Source organism: Nanorana parkeri, unplaced genomic scaffold (genome assembly GCF_000935625.1).
Source record: "Nanorana parkeri isolate BGI_ZX_2015 unplaced genomic scaffold, ASM93562v1 scaffold198, whole genome shotgun sequence".
NCBI classification, from domain to species: domain Eukaryota; kingdom Metazoa; phylum Chordata; class Amphibia; order Anura; family Dicroglossidae; genus Nanorana; species Nanorana parkeri.
The window spans coordinates 1,745,097-1,761,621 of record NW_017306466.1 but is presented as its reverse complement, the minus strand read 5'-3'; the positions used below and the strand labels follow the sequence as shown (position 1 = coordinate 1,761,621).

Here is a 16,525-nt window from a genome sequence, read left to right as displayed (position 1 = left end):
GGGGGGGGGTGCCATATACAATCAAGTATGTGGGGGAGTGGGGTGTTGTAAGTTAGCTTCTTGAATCAAAGCTTTCCATGTGTGGGTGCAGCTAAATATAATTCCCTCTCGGCAATGCAATTTTAGAAAAGCTGTATCCTTGCTATATTTTTAAGTTTGTTAGTTTAGGTGTACATTGACACATTGGCATTCCCTTCAACAGTCCGCTGCTGTCCCAGTTAAAAAAACCCGGAAGAAACGACAAAATAAAATAACGAAAAAAATTGCGCCGAAAAAATTACGAAAAGCGAAATAATCATGCCGCCAGGGAGGTTAAATGTGATCAGCCAATCCTGAAAGGAAATCTAAGATGTGTTTAATTCTATTTCTGCAGGGTTCTAATGCCCCCCCAACCTTTATTACATGCAAGTCTCTGGTGGGTAGAAACTTGCATAAAAGGTCCGAAGTACTCTGTAAAGAAGCACTGACCCATATCTGTGTGAAATAATGTAACACTCATTACACATATATAAATTTCTCTTGCATTGTATTTTCCTGTAATCGAAGTTTATGTACACTGCCCCATATTGCTTACATCTTTCTCATGCAGGTTCAGCGTCTCCCTTTCCTACAGAGCTCTAACATAGCTCTGGACACGCTGAGAGGGAATGATGAGTGTATTGGCTTTGAAGATATCCTCAATGGTAAGAAATCAGGCCCTTCTCAATCAAATATGGATGTTGTTAGGTTGCCTATGAAGTTTTCATCTTCGTTATTTGCATGCAATTAGTCATGTATTTAGGCCCCATGCAGAACTGTGTGTGTGATGCGTTGCCATTTATGTTTAATGGCTTCCCAATGTGCCTAGGTAGTGCACAACCACGCATTTTAGCACACCACAGCCGACAATGTGAAGCGGCTGTATATTGTGGCGCACTGCAGAGAAAATAAATGCTGCAGGTGCATGGGCAGCTCATTCAAAGTTAATGGGCAGCCTTACCACAACGCACACTAATGCACCTGCAGTAATGCCTCATTCTGAAGGGATATTTTCCTATTGCATACTCGGCTCTGCTTCCTGCTTTGTAGTTCTATGCAGTGGCTGTATTTTAGGGCTACAACTAATGGTTATTTTCATACTCCAATTAGTTGGCCGATTATTTTTTCGATTAATCGGATAAAACAAATTAAATACCATCCTTAATGTAAAATAAAATACACAAATGGAGCGTTACAGACAAAGTTTACTTCCGAATAAAACTGCATGCAAATATTCAACCCGGGGTGCTATGGAAATGAATGGCACTGCAACGCACCTCCCGCAGCAGAATTTGTCAGGCCAAAACCGAAAATGACTTTTTCCCACCTTTCATAATGTGTTTTTTCATAATTGTATTGTAAGCACATGGCACTTGAATAGCTTCAGCCAGGGAATGACAGCTGCCAGTGGTAAGATTCCACAGACGGCAGCTGAATGTAGATGCAATGTGCTGGTGCAATAGCCGGCCTGCTATTGGCCATTTCAAATTGCAATAGCAGGCTGGCTGTTGCACCTGCCCACTGCTTGCTGTGCCCTCCTAGTATGGGGGAGAGAGCTAGGGGATCCAACCAACTAATCCATAATGAGAATAGTTGACAACTATCATCATTATCGATTAGTTGGTTGCAGCCCTACTGTATTTTGCTGCTTCTTCTCACAATGCAAGTGTATAGGTCTGCCAACTTATTAATAACAATGCACTCCTTGTGTGGCTGACATCATTAGCTATTAGGCAATAAAATAAATCAGTTCTGAGGAAATGCAGAGCTCCCTAAATCTACAAATCTCTCTTCTGAATACAATCGCACAACTAGGAAAGAGCAAGCATGTAAAATTCACAGTCTCCTTCAAAATATAAACACTGCCCTAAAATAAGTGATATTTTCCCTTTGTCTGGCAAAGCACCATCTTTAGCAGACGGACAGCTATGATGTGTTTCTCATACTTGTATATTTTCTTTTTCAGATCCTTCTCAGAGTGAAATGATGGGAGAACCACACGTGATGATGGAATACAAGCTGGGCTTGTTGTAATATGATTGAAGTTACTTGAATAAATATGAGTAATTGTTTTGTAAATGTCTCAGGCCTCTCTGTATTGGATCATCAAGACACAACTCTGTCAGACTTCTTCAGTAAAGCAGAGCAAAGACTACCAATGATGTTCTCCGTCTAGTAATAACACTCAGAACAGTTTAAAGATAATTTCTGATTGGCTGCTGTGTTTCACTTCACCTAGAACTTTGCCTTTTTGCTTTACTGAATAAGACTGTACATGTATTTTCCTGTACGCTATAACATTACATAAAACCATGCAACATCATTTAAAGATTAGAGCCGAATGTAATGGTTCCGCATACAATATGACATTTAATAAGTGACAATAAAAACTTTTTTATAGTCTTTAATATTCTGTTACTTTTTTATGGTTTTTGTTTCAGCTACTCGCCACCATTGGAGAAAACAGTGATGTGGTCTGTTGTTGGCCACTTCCCCCTCCTACAAATATTCAACCTGCATGCTCCTGTGTCACTCTACTCTGAATGTATGACCAAAAGTTTGTGGAGACCTGACCACCACACCTAATGTATGGCCAAATGTATATGGTTACCCCTTCATATTAACTTCCCCTTCATATTAACTTCCAGTGAAGAGAACTGTAACTTGAGAAGAATTTGTGGGGAAGGTCCTTCTCTTCTCCAGCATGACTGTGCCCCGTAGGCAGTCAGGTAAAGACATGTCCAAAAGATCAGCCGCACAAAACCAGAGTAAGTGAAATCCAAAAGTTTTATTGAAGAAAATAAATCCAAAGTATGATACGCAACATGTACATCGCTGTAAGTCTCCCCCACGCCAACGACTCTCGTGCGTGTCACCACCTGGGCTTAATCATAGAGGTAAAAGACATGGTTTGATGTGTAGAAACTTTAGTGACCCGCACACAGCCCTTATGTCAACCCTACTGAACACCTTTGGGATGAGTTGGAACACTAAAGGGTTCTGCCAGGCATATACCATTTGCATGGCATTAGCTCCCCTAGATGGCGCTGATGAATATATGAATTCCTGTCCTTGCCGGTGCCATCTTGGGGTGCACGCCCCATGCAAACTGCATATGCCAGGTCCTCTCATCCAGCATCAATACCTGGCCTCACAAATGCTCTTGAATGTCTGAATGAGCACACATTTCCACAGATGCACTAATGAAAAGGCTTTCCAGAGAGTAGAGACTAGCTCCATATTAATGTTCATGGTTTTAGAATGGGATAGCACCGCAGTCTGCCTGCCAGAGCAAGGTATAAGGTAAGTAATACAGACTCTTCCTCCACCCTCTAGAGTTTATTTAGGTGTGCACAGCTGGTGTCTACAAAGCTTTGGCCACGTAGTGTACAATTTCAATGGCCTGTGTACTGTGGAGACCTCCAAACCTTTGCACTGGCTTGTTTCAGATTTCTTGTTCTCCATATTCTAGAAGTTGAAGGAGGTATTTTAATGTGCACTTTCGGATGCCTTGTTCCTCACGGTTGGTGCTGTACATCAAAAATCAAGCTAGACCACCTTTATAATATTTTCACAGTATTGTGTGTTTGTTGTATCCTCCTAAATTTTCAGGTTTAATGTAATTTTCTCCCTTTTCTATGTTTTTACTTTGCTCTTTCCTTTCACACTTTTTTTTTTTTTTTTATTACTTGTCATTTGTAATGGTGGACAAAATAACACCTATTGGACAGAACTATATGGGCACTGCTTTACATTTTCAGTTACACACACTGCAGCTTGCTGGAGAAAAGTTTAAATCCCCCCCAGCCCCAAAACCAGTTGCAAGCATCTAACACGATAGGATAAGATATGTGGGGAATGCAAGCTTCTATTTAAATGAAATGTTTAGCACATGCTCAGTGTATCTCACTAATGTGTTGTTTTTTTTTAAGGCAGCCTATTCATTTAAATGAGCTGCCAATACAAGCAAAAACACGTTCTGCACCATTGTCCCTGATGTAGTACACCACAAAGTGCATGCCATGCATTGTTTGTGTTTTTGCAGTGGAGATGCTTGTGAAAAGTACATTGCACCACACTGCAGTATGCATGTTACCAAGCATAGCAATAAGGCATGGTAAAGGGCACGTTTCCCCACATCATATACAGTAGGTGTGAATAGGACCTTACACAGACACTGTCATCACTTTACGCTTTTCAGGCTGCTGGCATGCATAATATGTTTGAAATTAGCACTTCTTGATGACGCCCATACTATAGGAACTTGTCATGGCGTTTATCAGTCATAGTTCTGTAGATTTGTTGACCCTCTGACACTTCTAGGGGTGTCAGAGACCTATCGTAGGCCCTGTACTGGCTCTGATGTCACCAAAGCGCCTGGCTGCTTCCTGTGGTGTTCCAAATGCCTGAAGCTATGAGTGGCATAGTGCCAGCACATCATCAGTGACAGCAGTGAGTTTCAATGTTCAGCACAGACAACTCCAGTTCCCTGCTCTCACTGAGTGCTGGAGGCTTTGCAGGCAGCAGCCAGACACCCTTGTGGGGTAGGAGAGGAGAAGGATGGATTTGTAGTTTTCTGACCCTATTGGACAGTCCTCAGTTTGGTGCTACTGACATGGTATAATGAATTGCAATGCAAGGGCAGCATTAGTAAGGGCCCCTTCACACAAAGGCGTATCGTGAAAGAGCGTCAAACGTGCACCGTTTACGTGCATAAACATGGAATGCGCTTGTGTTGTCATTACTAAGTAATGGTACCCAAAACGGGGCTGAGCAAATGTGTTTTTTTTCTCTGCACATTCACATGCGTGTGAGCGTGCTTGGGGAAAAAAAGCGGAAACGCATGTCGCGTCCAGGGACCCAATGGGGATGTGTGCCAAACGCAAGAAACAAAGCCCTGCAAACGTGCAGGAACGTGAGTAACAGCAACGTGCCTTTCCGCTACGCCCTGGTGTGAGCGGGGTTTTGAAAGAATCCCATTCAGTTACCTTGAGTAGGATCATGTGGTCCAAGGCATCCAAAGAACATTATTCAGGATTCATTTTAAAGATAACTTGAATATTTGATGTATTGTTTAATGTTTGCCTGTGTTGTGAAATGCATCATAATGCATGACTGCTGCTGGTATCAAGCAGTTGTAGATTGTTAGTGCTGTTTTTTAAAGTGTACTTCTTTTGGGTTTTAATACATTTCCAATCATAACAAAGATTTAGGGATTTTACTTGCAGGTCATAGCAGCAAGTTTTCTTATTTTACGGTCCTTGGGCTTGCGAGGAGGACTGATGATCTGTCCTGGATTTGTGACATTTATAGCTGTTAAGGTTTGTACACAGGGAAGTTATGGTGCACCCAAATGCTGAGAAGAGAGAATGGGGGGGATATAGAGCTCTACTTGTTCTTTGCAGTGAATGTCACGTTTAAGGCCTCCTCTACTGCTGCGTGTCTCCATACTATTTGACGGTTACCATGGCAATGCTGATTAAATAGGTTTTGGGAGCATTATGTGTGACAAGCTCTACTGTCATTCAGAGTCTCGTAACATCACACTAATGCTAGCAACACACATCAATTTTGCATATTTTCTTCTCTTTGCTTTTTTTTTTTTTTTACTGTGCATTTTTGTGTTATGTTATTTTATCCAACATTAAAGTGTATCTAAACCCAAAAACAAAAATGTAATCTATTGCAGTTTCAGTCCTCAAAGGAGTTGCAAAGTCCCAGCATATATTATCCTGGTATAACATCAGCATTGTAATAAGAATACATGCTAGAGGTGTTTTTAATAATGCAATCAAAGCTTACTTGAAAAAAAATCCCTTTTATTTAGTGAGTGCTGCCAATCTTTTTACTCCACAACTCAACCCCCCCGTTACTAATCTACTAACTGACATATCAAAACTCAACCTTTCAAAAACAGCTCATGATATTTCCTCCCGCCCGTGCACATTCCCCCAACTTTTCCCTTGAGATTGATAACGCAACTATCCATCCCTCCCCCCATGCCAATGTCCCAGGTGTCATCCTTGACTCGGACCTCACCTTTCTTCCCCACATCCAATCACTATCCAAATCTTGCCGCCTTCACCTTCGTAACATCTCCAAAATACGCCCCTTCCTCACCAAAGAAACTGCAAAATTACTCATTCACTCAACTGTTATCTCATCTTGACTGTTGTAACTCCCTCTACAAAGGCTATCCCCCCTTCAGTCTATCATGAAAGCTGCTGGTAGACTCCTAACCAACCGCTCAGTGTCTGCAACCCCCCTCTGCCGATCCCTACACTGGCTTCCAATCACCCAAAGGATAAAATTCAAAATATTAACAATGACTTACAAAGCCATCCACAACTCTGCCCTGGCTATATCTCAAACCTTGTCTCAAAGTATCACCCTCCGCTCTTCCAAAGACCTCCTGCTTTCCAGCTCCCTCGTCCACTCCTCCCATGCTCGCCTCCAGGACTTCTCTAGAGTCTCTCCCATCCTCTTGAACTCTTTACCCCCAACCTGTCCATCTTTCTCCTACTCTTGACTGCTTTTAGGCGATCCCTTTAGACTCATCTCTTCAGGGAAGCCTATCCTACCTCAACCTATCCACTCAACCATCACTTTCTCAAACAATTCATCCCCACACAGCTACCTCCTCATGTATCACTTGCCCCTCCCTCTTAGAGTGTAAGCACTCCCGGGCAGGGCCCTCCTTACCATCTTGTCTTGAATTATATTGTGATTGTAATGTCTTCCTTATATTGTAAAGTGCAGCGCAAACTGTTGGCGCCATTTAGATCTTGTATAATAATAACAATAATAATTGTGTCTGCCCATCACTTTCACCAACTTCCTGGACTCCCAGTGTGCTTTGCATGTCTTTACGTGCCAAATGTGAAATTTTTTCTACAACAATACAGACAACCATTTGGGGGCAGTTTCTTTATAATTATGAAGAACTGTAACTCAACCACCTTTTGTGGTGAAGGTTTAATCATACTTTAAACTTGCAGGAATGGCACAGATGGCCTTAGATTTCCCAAGGTCATGTGACAGCACAGGAAGGGGCAAATCAAAAATGCTCATTGATAAGAGGCATTCCATTGTGTCTCTTTAGACAAATTGCCACTTTCGTCGGTAAGGGGGTACAGAGGAGGGAAGAGAGGTAACTTATTTCATTTGTAATCTTTAAAAGAAAAAAACTTTTTTTTTGTGAGCCCCATTCATACTGCACCTGCTGAATATAAGAGCTTCCAGCCCCAGGTACATGTCTGTGGAGATTAGAATAGAGTGACGTGCGGGCATGCGTTGGGACCACTCATTTGCCAGTCTGTGCAGCAGCTGCTGATCCACCCTCCAGCATCAATTGTCAACTAAAAGAGTGGTGGGTGGCCCTGGGGTAGCTCCTCCAATTGAGGCTGGACAAGTTGACACCCCGTGCGTAGGCCTATCCAGTCTTGTGTACAGCTGGATTGCAGGGTGACAACAACACTGCCATGGAAAAGCAGCATTGTCACCCTATGTGCCTGGTACCGGAACATTATATACTTATTGAAGCAAAGGAAGCCTAAAGAGAAAAAAAAGTGGAAATGCATTAACCAGGAGATGAAAAGTGAGACATTTCTTGTGGGGAAGGTTTAGATATACTTTAAAGTCTCTTCATTCTGGTTCATTAAGATTCAGAGGAGAACCAATGGAAAAATAAGGATAATAATGGTACCCAATGTAGAACCAAAGGAAATCTCACCGCTCCAATTCCTTAGCCACCATCAGCACTCCCCAGGTGCTGGTCCAATAGGTGCGTCCCCACCTTAGAATATAGCAGAATCCAGAGAATTCCAATATGTAGACTTTATTGAAATTCACAGCAAATCCAGTATATCAGTGAATAAAAATGTATAAAGCAACAAATGCCAGCACTGCACACCCCCAACCAACTGCAACCTCTCACATGTTTCAGGTACCTCTATGAATAAGCCTTTGGGTGAAACATGTGAGAGGTTGTTTGGGGGTGTGCAGAGGTACCTCTATGAATAAGCCTTCGGGTGAAACATGTGAGAGGTTGTTTGGGGGTGTGCAGAGGTACCTCTATGAATAAGCCTTCGGGTGAAACATGTGAGAGGTTGTTTGGGGGTGTGCAGAGGTACCTCTATGAATAAGCCTTCGGGTGAAACATGTGAGAGGTTGTTTGGGGGTGTGCAGAGGTACCTCTATGAATAAGCCTTCGGGTGAAACATGTGAGAGGTTGTAGTTGGTTGGGGATGTGCAGTGCTGGCATTTGTTGTCTAGCCAAAAACAGTGTGCTACGGGTGGAAATGGCTACACCAGGCTGGTCAATGTTTTTTGTTTGCCAGTGTCCAGATCCTCCTGTAGATGGGGGGGGTATAATAAGTAGCATAATTGTCTCTGAAGCCTGTGTCCCTCCATGATCTATTAGAAAAGACTTTTATGTTGAGTACAAAAATCACATTTTCTTTTTCATTCAATGATGGATTTTTTTTAATACTCCCAGCAGGCCACAGACCATAGATGGGACATCTTTTAAACATAAGTTTTGCTGCTTATAAGCACTAGAGGGAGTACTTATCAAGGAAAGCAAACCTGCTGTGAGGGAAATATGGGGGCTGCCATTGCCGACTTCCTTCTGAGGATGCTAGTTGCCTATCTCTTCCTTCATTATGCTTTCATTAGGCTTAAAGTGACATTAAAGTCAAACATTTTTTGCCCTCCCCCCCCATGTTAATGTTAGCACTTACCTTAAATGATGTCTCTTATTCCGATCTTCCTCTTCTTTCTTGATGTTTTCATCTGTCCCTCCAGCGGTGCGGCGGCTCTCCGATCCAGCGCTGACCGCTCTGTCCCTCCAATCCAGCGGTGTCTGCATGCGGGTGCACGCGTCCATACACTTACCTTGCGTCTCTGCTCGTCTCTCGGCCGAGAATCAGAACTGTGCATGCCCCCGTCCCAAGATGCTTTGCGGCCGCACGAGCAGTTTCTGATTCTCGGCGCGGGAGCGCGCAGCGATAACGAGGTAAGTTTAAACCGCTGTTAAAGCATTTTTTTAAAAAACTTTTTGCCTATATCTACTGCTTGCTAGCAAAAAAAAACAGAGGGTTTAGAACCCCTTTAAGGTGACCCTAAATTCAGGAGTTAAATCTTAAAAAATACATTCAAGTACCTTAACTATTAACAGAAACTTATCTTATTTGTGTATCACTCGGCTGTAGATTCTCAAATCATCTCTGAATTGGCGCTGACACTGTCCTTCCTTCTGGAGGGTGACTACTTTTGTTCCCCATGGTCCCTGTGTGTGTTCTAGAGTTGTCACCGATCTAAGATCACTCCTGTGATGGACTACAATCTCAATACTAATTAATAGGGATACACCGTTACTGGTATCGGTACCGATGCTGAGTATTCGGGTGAGTACCCGTACTCCCCCAAATGCCCCGATGCCTAGCCCGATACTTCCCATATCAGGAAGCCGGGCAGCGAGTCATTACACACTGCCTGGCTTCCTGATTGGCCAGAAAACCGGCTCCATGCTCACTCATCACCAGCTGCTAATCGGGAAGCTGGGTGGCGAGTCATTACACGCCGACTGGATTCCTTAATGGGACTTCCGGTATCGGTATTCGGTATTGGCGAGTACCAGAAAAAAAATAATCGGTACTCGATACTGAAAAACCGGTATCGGTGCATCCCTACAAATTAGTAAACTAAACATGAGATTGTAGTCCATCACAGGAGCGAGCTCGGAGCGGTGACTACTTTATAACACACACAGGGACCATGGGGAACAAAAGTAGCCACCCTCCAGAAGGAAGGACAGTGTCAGCACCAATTCAGAGATGATTTGAGGATCTACAGCCGAGTGATACACAAATTAGATTTTTGTTGTTAGTTACGGTACTTAAATTAATGTTTAACATTTAACTCCTGAGTTTAGTGCCCCATTAACATGTTAAAGATTATGAGATTTTGGAAAATGGGTTTACACCTTCTTGAGCTATGGTAATATCTGAACTGAGACAAGGATACATATGAGAGGGTTAAATAAGGATGAGATATCAGACTGCTGATTCCAGGTTCACTTACTGCCAAGTCACTTGTGAGGCATGTTCTATCTGCTCTGCAGTTTTTCTTGCAGCTCCGCAGCTCATTGTAATCTGGCTGTTCACATTTCTGCCAACTCCGGTACATTTTGAGGCTCAGAAGTGCTTAGTCACTGATGCAGCTGCTGTGTTAGATGGCTGGAGAGCTTCGCTAATTGTGAAGAGTAGACATATTTCTTCCTGTGATTAATCATGGAGAAGGCTAACAGGAATAAAAGTGTCTGTAAGCACAATGATTTCACTTCACAGCATAGATGTCATCTGGAGATAGTTGTTAGGTTTCATGGATTTGTTGTAAAGGGAAAGTAATCCTTTTATTGGTTGTTTATTCTATCTATATATTAATGTAATTAGCTTATAGTATACCTGCGCCGTACCCACTCTGGGCAAAGTAGCGGGTTTATTTTAAAACTGAACTGAACTTTCAGTTTTAAATTAGCAAAATACATTCCAGGTGCATCCAAACAAAAGGTGTGCAAAGTCTAAAGCCGCCCATACACCTTGCGATCATCGGACGACACTTTTCGTCCGATGATCGAACCCCCATCCTGCCCGGATTATCGCAAGGTTGGATCAGCGGTAATTAGAAGAAAGCACCTGGACGAATTGCGGTAATCGATCGCACATATTTTCGTCTGTGTATGTGCAGTGTAAATCGTATGAATTTTGACGTACGGAAACGCCACCAACCTTGCGAAAATCGCACGATCGTCCGAAGTTTTCTAACCTGCTGGCTAGTCAAAAGTCGATCGATTGTACAGTATTTGCGGTTGTACACTGCCCATAAACCGTACGAATAGCGGACGAAAACGCAATCGCATACGAAAATCGGCCGATATTCGTAAGGTGTATGGGCAACTTTACAGTTTGTTTTCACAGCCTGCGTAGAAAAGGACAGTCTCCTGCCCGCATGGTGCAGAGTGGGCCCTTGGTCTCTGTGTGGAAACAGTGATCACTCATGCCCCCTGCTGAGTCCAAGCCAGATCTCTCCAATCAGCGGGAAATCTGAGTTTTGCTGATTGCAGAGCTATAGGTCTGACTCAGCAGGGGGCATGTTGGACCTCTGCTGACAGACCACTGCTTCCACATAGAAAGCAAGGGTTCCAATCTGCAGCTGCTGGTATGGAACAGGCTTTTCTACTCAGGCAGTGGCTAGAAATGAGAGTGGAACCATTGCTTTCTATGGGGAAGCAGTGGTCTCTCTGCAGAGGTCTAACAAGCCCCCTGCTGAGTCAGACCTATAGCTCTGTAATCAGCAAAGCTCAGAGCTCCCACTGATTGGGGAGCTCTGGCTCAGCAGTGGGCACATTGGACCTTTGCAGAGTGATCACTGTTCCCACACAGACATCAGAGGTCCCATACATTAAATGCAATTAGCTGAGTTAAACTGATGACTCATTGACTTTAAGCCTCCAATCCCTAGATTTATATATTTAAATGTATATATTTACCTTTCTTTAACATCTGCCACTGCTCCATACACCATCTTTACCACTCTCCCCCACCTCCTACAATGAGGTGTTCGGTGAGCAACCTATTTACAGACCTCAGTACAGTCACTTAAAAGGGTATAGTCCACTGTAAATGCAGTATTTGCATTATATACATTGGGATAACAAGTATGTCAATCCAGACTGTGTAAGATGTCAGAGGCTGAGATGTAGGAACACCCTGAAGTACATGTCACCACCAAATGAAGCAGCCAACAGGAAACAGAGTGTAAAATACCTCTCAATGTGCTGCTGGGACAGGATCAACCGGTTTTTTCAAACGCAGAGTATAATGGTTACAAATGTTCTCAGGAAAGAGTTCTTTATATGAATTTATATAAGGTGCCACTATGCGGTCAGTTTTGTTTATTTGAGCTTAAGTTCCCAGCAGCTCATTGATATCCAGTTCTCGGTTTCTTACTGTGTTTAGATTAGATTCCTCCATCCACGTTAAACTGTGTGGATGGAGGAATCTCCCACTGGGCCAAACTTCAGTATCTTGCTAGTCGGCCCCGCTGGTTGTCAAAACACCTGAACAATGCCTGCATCCAATCAGATTGTTCAGATGTTTTGAGAGCCAGCGGGGCAGACTAAAAGGTGCCCACACACCTTGCGATAATCGTACGATAATCGCGGGTGTGTGGCATGTTCGTAAGATAAATGCTGCACGGGCCGGTGTGCGCAAGCGCACACTGCCCGTTCAGCATTGCGGTCATCGGAAGCCCGCCCCTCAGCAGAGTGGGCCTGCGATCATCGCAAGTACGATCTGTCCACGATAGGCAGATCGTACGTTTTTTTAATTACCTTACAACCATCGCAAGACAAAAGTCTTGCGATGGTTGTAAGGTGTGTGCCCAGCATAACAAGATACCGAAGCTTGGCCCAGTGGGAGATTCCTCCATCCACACAGTTTAGCGTAGATGGAGGAATCGGTTGCACTTTTTCCATCTGACCATAGAAAATCTGCAGATAATCTATAGGTGTATGGGCAGCTTAAAGCAGAATAATCAAATAGATATGCAAGTCTTTGCTTGCTTTGTCAGAATGTCTTTTATCACTGAAAAAACATACAAACCAATATACAGTATATTTGATGTCATCCAAATCTTGCACATGTCCTTGGGATCTCTAGCGGAACAGAAATTATGATATTGTGATGTGAAGCTAAAGCGTTAAAAACACTAAAAGCTTGTTATAACAAATCAAAATTCTCAAAAGCAGATCAAATGGGAAAAATTGTCTAAAAATTCACAAAATCCATAACAGAGAAATATACATTTAACACCTAGAACTTGTACAAGGCATACAGAGTAAAAAAAAAAAAAGCTGTTTTTGCTCATTGTTGTGTATGTTATACCGAATTATTAAACATTATTTTGGCTTTTTTTTTAAAGAGTAATTATGGCCAAAAACTCAAAATAAATCTGTATTTTTATATTGGATGTCCATAAGTTCTATCCCACTCCTAACAGTCATATCCATCTAGAAGTTTGTAAACTTGATGTGTAGGATGTACACGTAGGATGTATGTCTCAATGCAGTGATACAATTTCACTCAGGCCCTGTATCACAACTCTCACAGAGCCTGCCTTCTGAGCTACAACTCAACGTCTGAGCAATGTAACCACATCATTGCTTGCTGGAAGCAATGCATGATGGGACATGTAGTCTTAAGAAATGGAAATTGCATCACATCAAGCAGCAGGGAAAGAGATGCAAAGCACACAGGGAATCCCAGAAGTTGTTGGAAGTAATGGGCAGACGGAAGGCAGCACTCACTACATAAAAGGTTTTTTTTTTTTTCAAGTAAGCTGTGATTGTATTATCAAAAACAACTTGAATATGTATTCTTATTACAATGCTGATGTTATAACTGGATAATATATGCTGGGACTTTACAACTCCTTTAAAGCTGAGGTTTGAAGATTGGACATATGCCTGTACAGCGCTGATGCTACACCCGGAAATCTGAACATTTGTAAAGAACACTGTAGTGCTGTATAAATGAGCCAGAGATTTTTTTTTTAAAGCAGCAGTATGACTGAGGAAAGGCCATACAGCGGCTTTATAATTCAGCCCTTTATTATAAGCACTGCATCATTCCAATATTTTACTAATTTCATTGTGCAGCACTGATGCTGCACAATATGACAAACAATCTTCTTTTAATGATTTTGGGAGCCGCTCAAAAGAAATGAGAAGCCAGTTAGAGAATCAACCCTATTAACATTCACCCATAATTTAAATAAATCAGTAATGAGTGGACTGTCCCTTTAATTACACTTACTTAACACACAATGAGCTGCAAAGTGCTGATCCTGGAATGCTAGGAAACTACAGTGTAGAACACAGCATATTGGCAGGACATGGATTCATGTACATAAACCCAGAACACATACCATCACACATTCAACAGATTGGGTACTGAACGTTTCTTTTAATTTGCTGCTATATGTACAATAAAATTAGAAAACTCTCTTTACAAACATTTAAAAAATATATCTGGTATTAAGTACTTAATACATGACAATGCAAATAAATTCCCTTTAATTTGTGCTCTTCTTACAAAGAAAGCATGCTGATCTTTTTCATACTGGCATTACTAAAATACAAAAATCTGATCATTATATATTATTATATATATTGAGAACAAATGCCAGAGCACCACATTCATATAACACCATGAGTTGGGAAATCATGACTATATAAACCTTAATCAAACCTTATTTTTAGATTTCACACCCTGACTGGTCTAGTTAATGGACATCTTGCTACAGCAAGCTCTTGACAGCCCAGTCCAGCATTAAAGTCAACCTTTGGGCAGTTGAAAAAAAAAAACTGGTAAACTACCAATAAGACTGAAGGGGAGACATCCACATACTCTTCACCTGCAGGATGGCCAGAAACTGCAAATTAAGACCCTGCAATCACACTTGGGTCCACCCCTTCCTACCTTCACTGCCGGTCAAGAAGCTGCGATGGGCATCCGTACTGGCCAACAGTGAAAGATGGGAAAGGTAAGGGAACTGGCCAAACTTTAGGATCTATAGTTGCTTCCTAAAAGAAAGCACCTTGGGTTCTTTGGTCATGGTGCTAACTGGGTTCAAGTAAACACAACCTTCTTTACCTACTCTTTAGTCGTGCTGCTGGATTACTAACTTGAACCTGATCAAATATAAGTTTTAAGCTTGCATAGTATTCATGCATACTATTAATCAGACATTTAGGAGCAATCTGCCTTACTTAAAGCTGAACTCCAGGGACAAGAAAATGTCTCCCTTGCAGTGGGGCTCCTCCCACACTGCAACAGCTAAATGCTTGTTTATGCCTAGGGGACAGGAAAAAGGACTTACCTAATCCCTTTCTCCTGTAGGCCCCATCCACACTAGGTGGCTGGGTCTTGTAGCCTCTTCTCTAAGGCACTCTGGCGATTGCAGGCATTCTACACTATCAAGTGTAATGCAGGCACAGAATGCCCTGCATTGTATGTGAGGACACCAAGAGACCCCACAACCCAGAGTGTCATAGAAATGAGAAGAGTGCTGGCCACTGGAGAAACAAGGTAAGTAAAAGTCCTTTTTACCTGTACCTTAGGCATTTAACCCTTGTAGTGCAGGGAGGCCCCACTACAAGGGAGGAGTTAAGCTTTAAACAAAATAAAAGATGGCTCTCCATAGTCTTATGTTTGGACAAAGTAACACAATGTGATATCTTTAACAGCTGCGTGTAGAAGGAACCATAGCAAAAACAAAGGGGCCTTATGGCTTCAAAGCCTGCTATGCCTTCTCCAGCTAGCCATTAAAATATTACCAATGTACTAAAAGTATGATTCTTCAATTATTTTTAGGACTTCACCTTCATGAAAAATTATAAACTTTTTATAAGTATAAATCTTACTCAACAAAAATGTGCAAAAATATCTGGATGTATATACAAATGGATATAATAAAGAAGTCTAATGTGTTTTAAAAACCCTTACATCTTTGGAATTAGCACAAAAAAATCATCCTAACTTCAAACCTTTTGCTTTTATCAATGCCTAACACGATACAACATTCTGCTGATTCCATAAAATGCAAAGCACAAATTCACCCATGGCAAGAAAAAAAAAATAGAAAACCCATCCTTTAACACATCGGTTCTCAAGTGGTACATGTACCCTGAGGGTTAATTCTAATAATTTAAGAGGGGATTCTGCCTTTCAACGTAACTCTTTAAATTATATATTGGACTGATCTGAGAAATTAAAGTTCGGAAAAGAAATATACATAGTGAGGGAGTACTGGTAATAAATTATATTTGGGGTGCTAGTAATAAAGCTGACACCACCAGCTGGTACTCATTAAACATTGCCTTTCATAAAGGGCTGCATACTTTATAAAGATGATCTCATTGCAAGACCGCTACCAGTTAACAGCACCTTGTACATCTTCTTTACTCTCATTGCATTTCCTAAGTGGATGAGAGCAAAAGACGTGCTGCATACTGCAACTTGTTCAAGACAAAGTACAGGAAGAATAAATTAAATGCTTTGCAGGAGGTAAATGTCATGTGTAAGTTACTCTTCCCTATCTAAAGTCCTTCCCAAGAAACATTGCTTTAAATTTATCTTGCTGCCTGAAGACTTCCTGTCCGATCTGAGTCCTCATAGATTTCTAAAGGGCCAACTACTTCATTTCAAACTCTAGATAGCAGCACAGGGACTCCAAATTGTATGCATCAGGGGTGCAGGGAGAGAGCTGCATATTTAAAGCAGTGTGTATAGAGAAGGATGCCACGGAGGCCTAGGGAGCCTATATAATACACTCACTTCCACCACAGCTTTCAGATACATTTTCTTTAAATTAATTTGTGCTTGGATCACCAAAATCTGCCTCATTAACAAACCTGGTAAATGCTATATGAATATATAGCATA

General features: G+C 41.9%; 1 protein-coding gene across 1 annotated transcript in view; it reads left to right on the top strand.

Moving 5' to 3' along the window:
• The window catches only part of POMP (proteasome maturation protein), a 12,548-nt gene extending 10,375 nt beyond the window's left edge, over positions 1–2,173 (top strand). The window contains exons 5-6 of the mRNA XM_018555478.1: positions 590–683; positions 1,985–2,173. Of these exons, the coding sequence (XP_018410980.1) occupies positions 590–683; positions 1,985–2,052 (162 nt within the window). The 3' untranslated portion in view covers positions 2,053–2,173. The remainder of the gene's footprint in view (positions 1–589; positions 684–1,984) is intronic.
• The last annotated feature ends 14,352 nt before the right edge of the window (positions 2,174–16,525 follow it).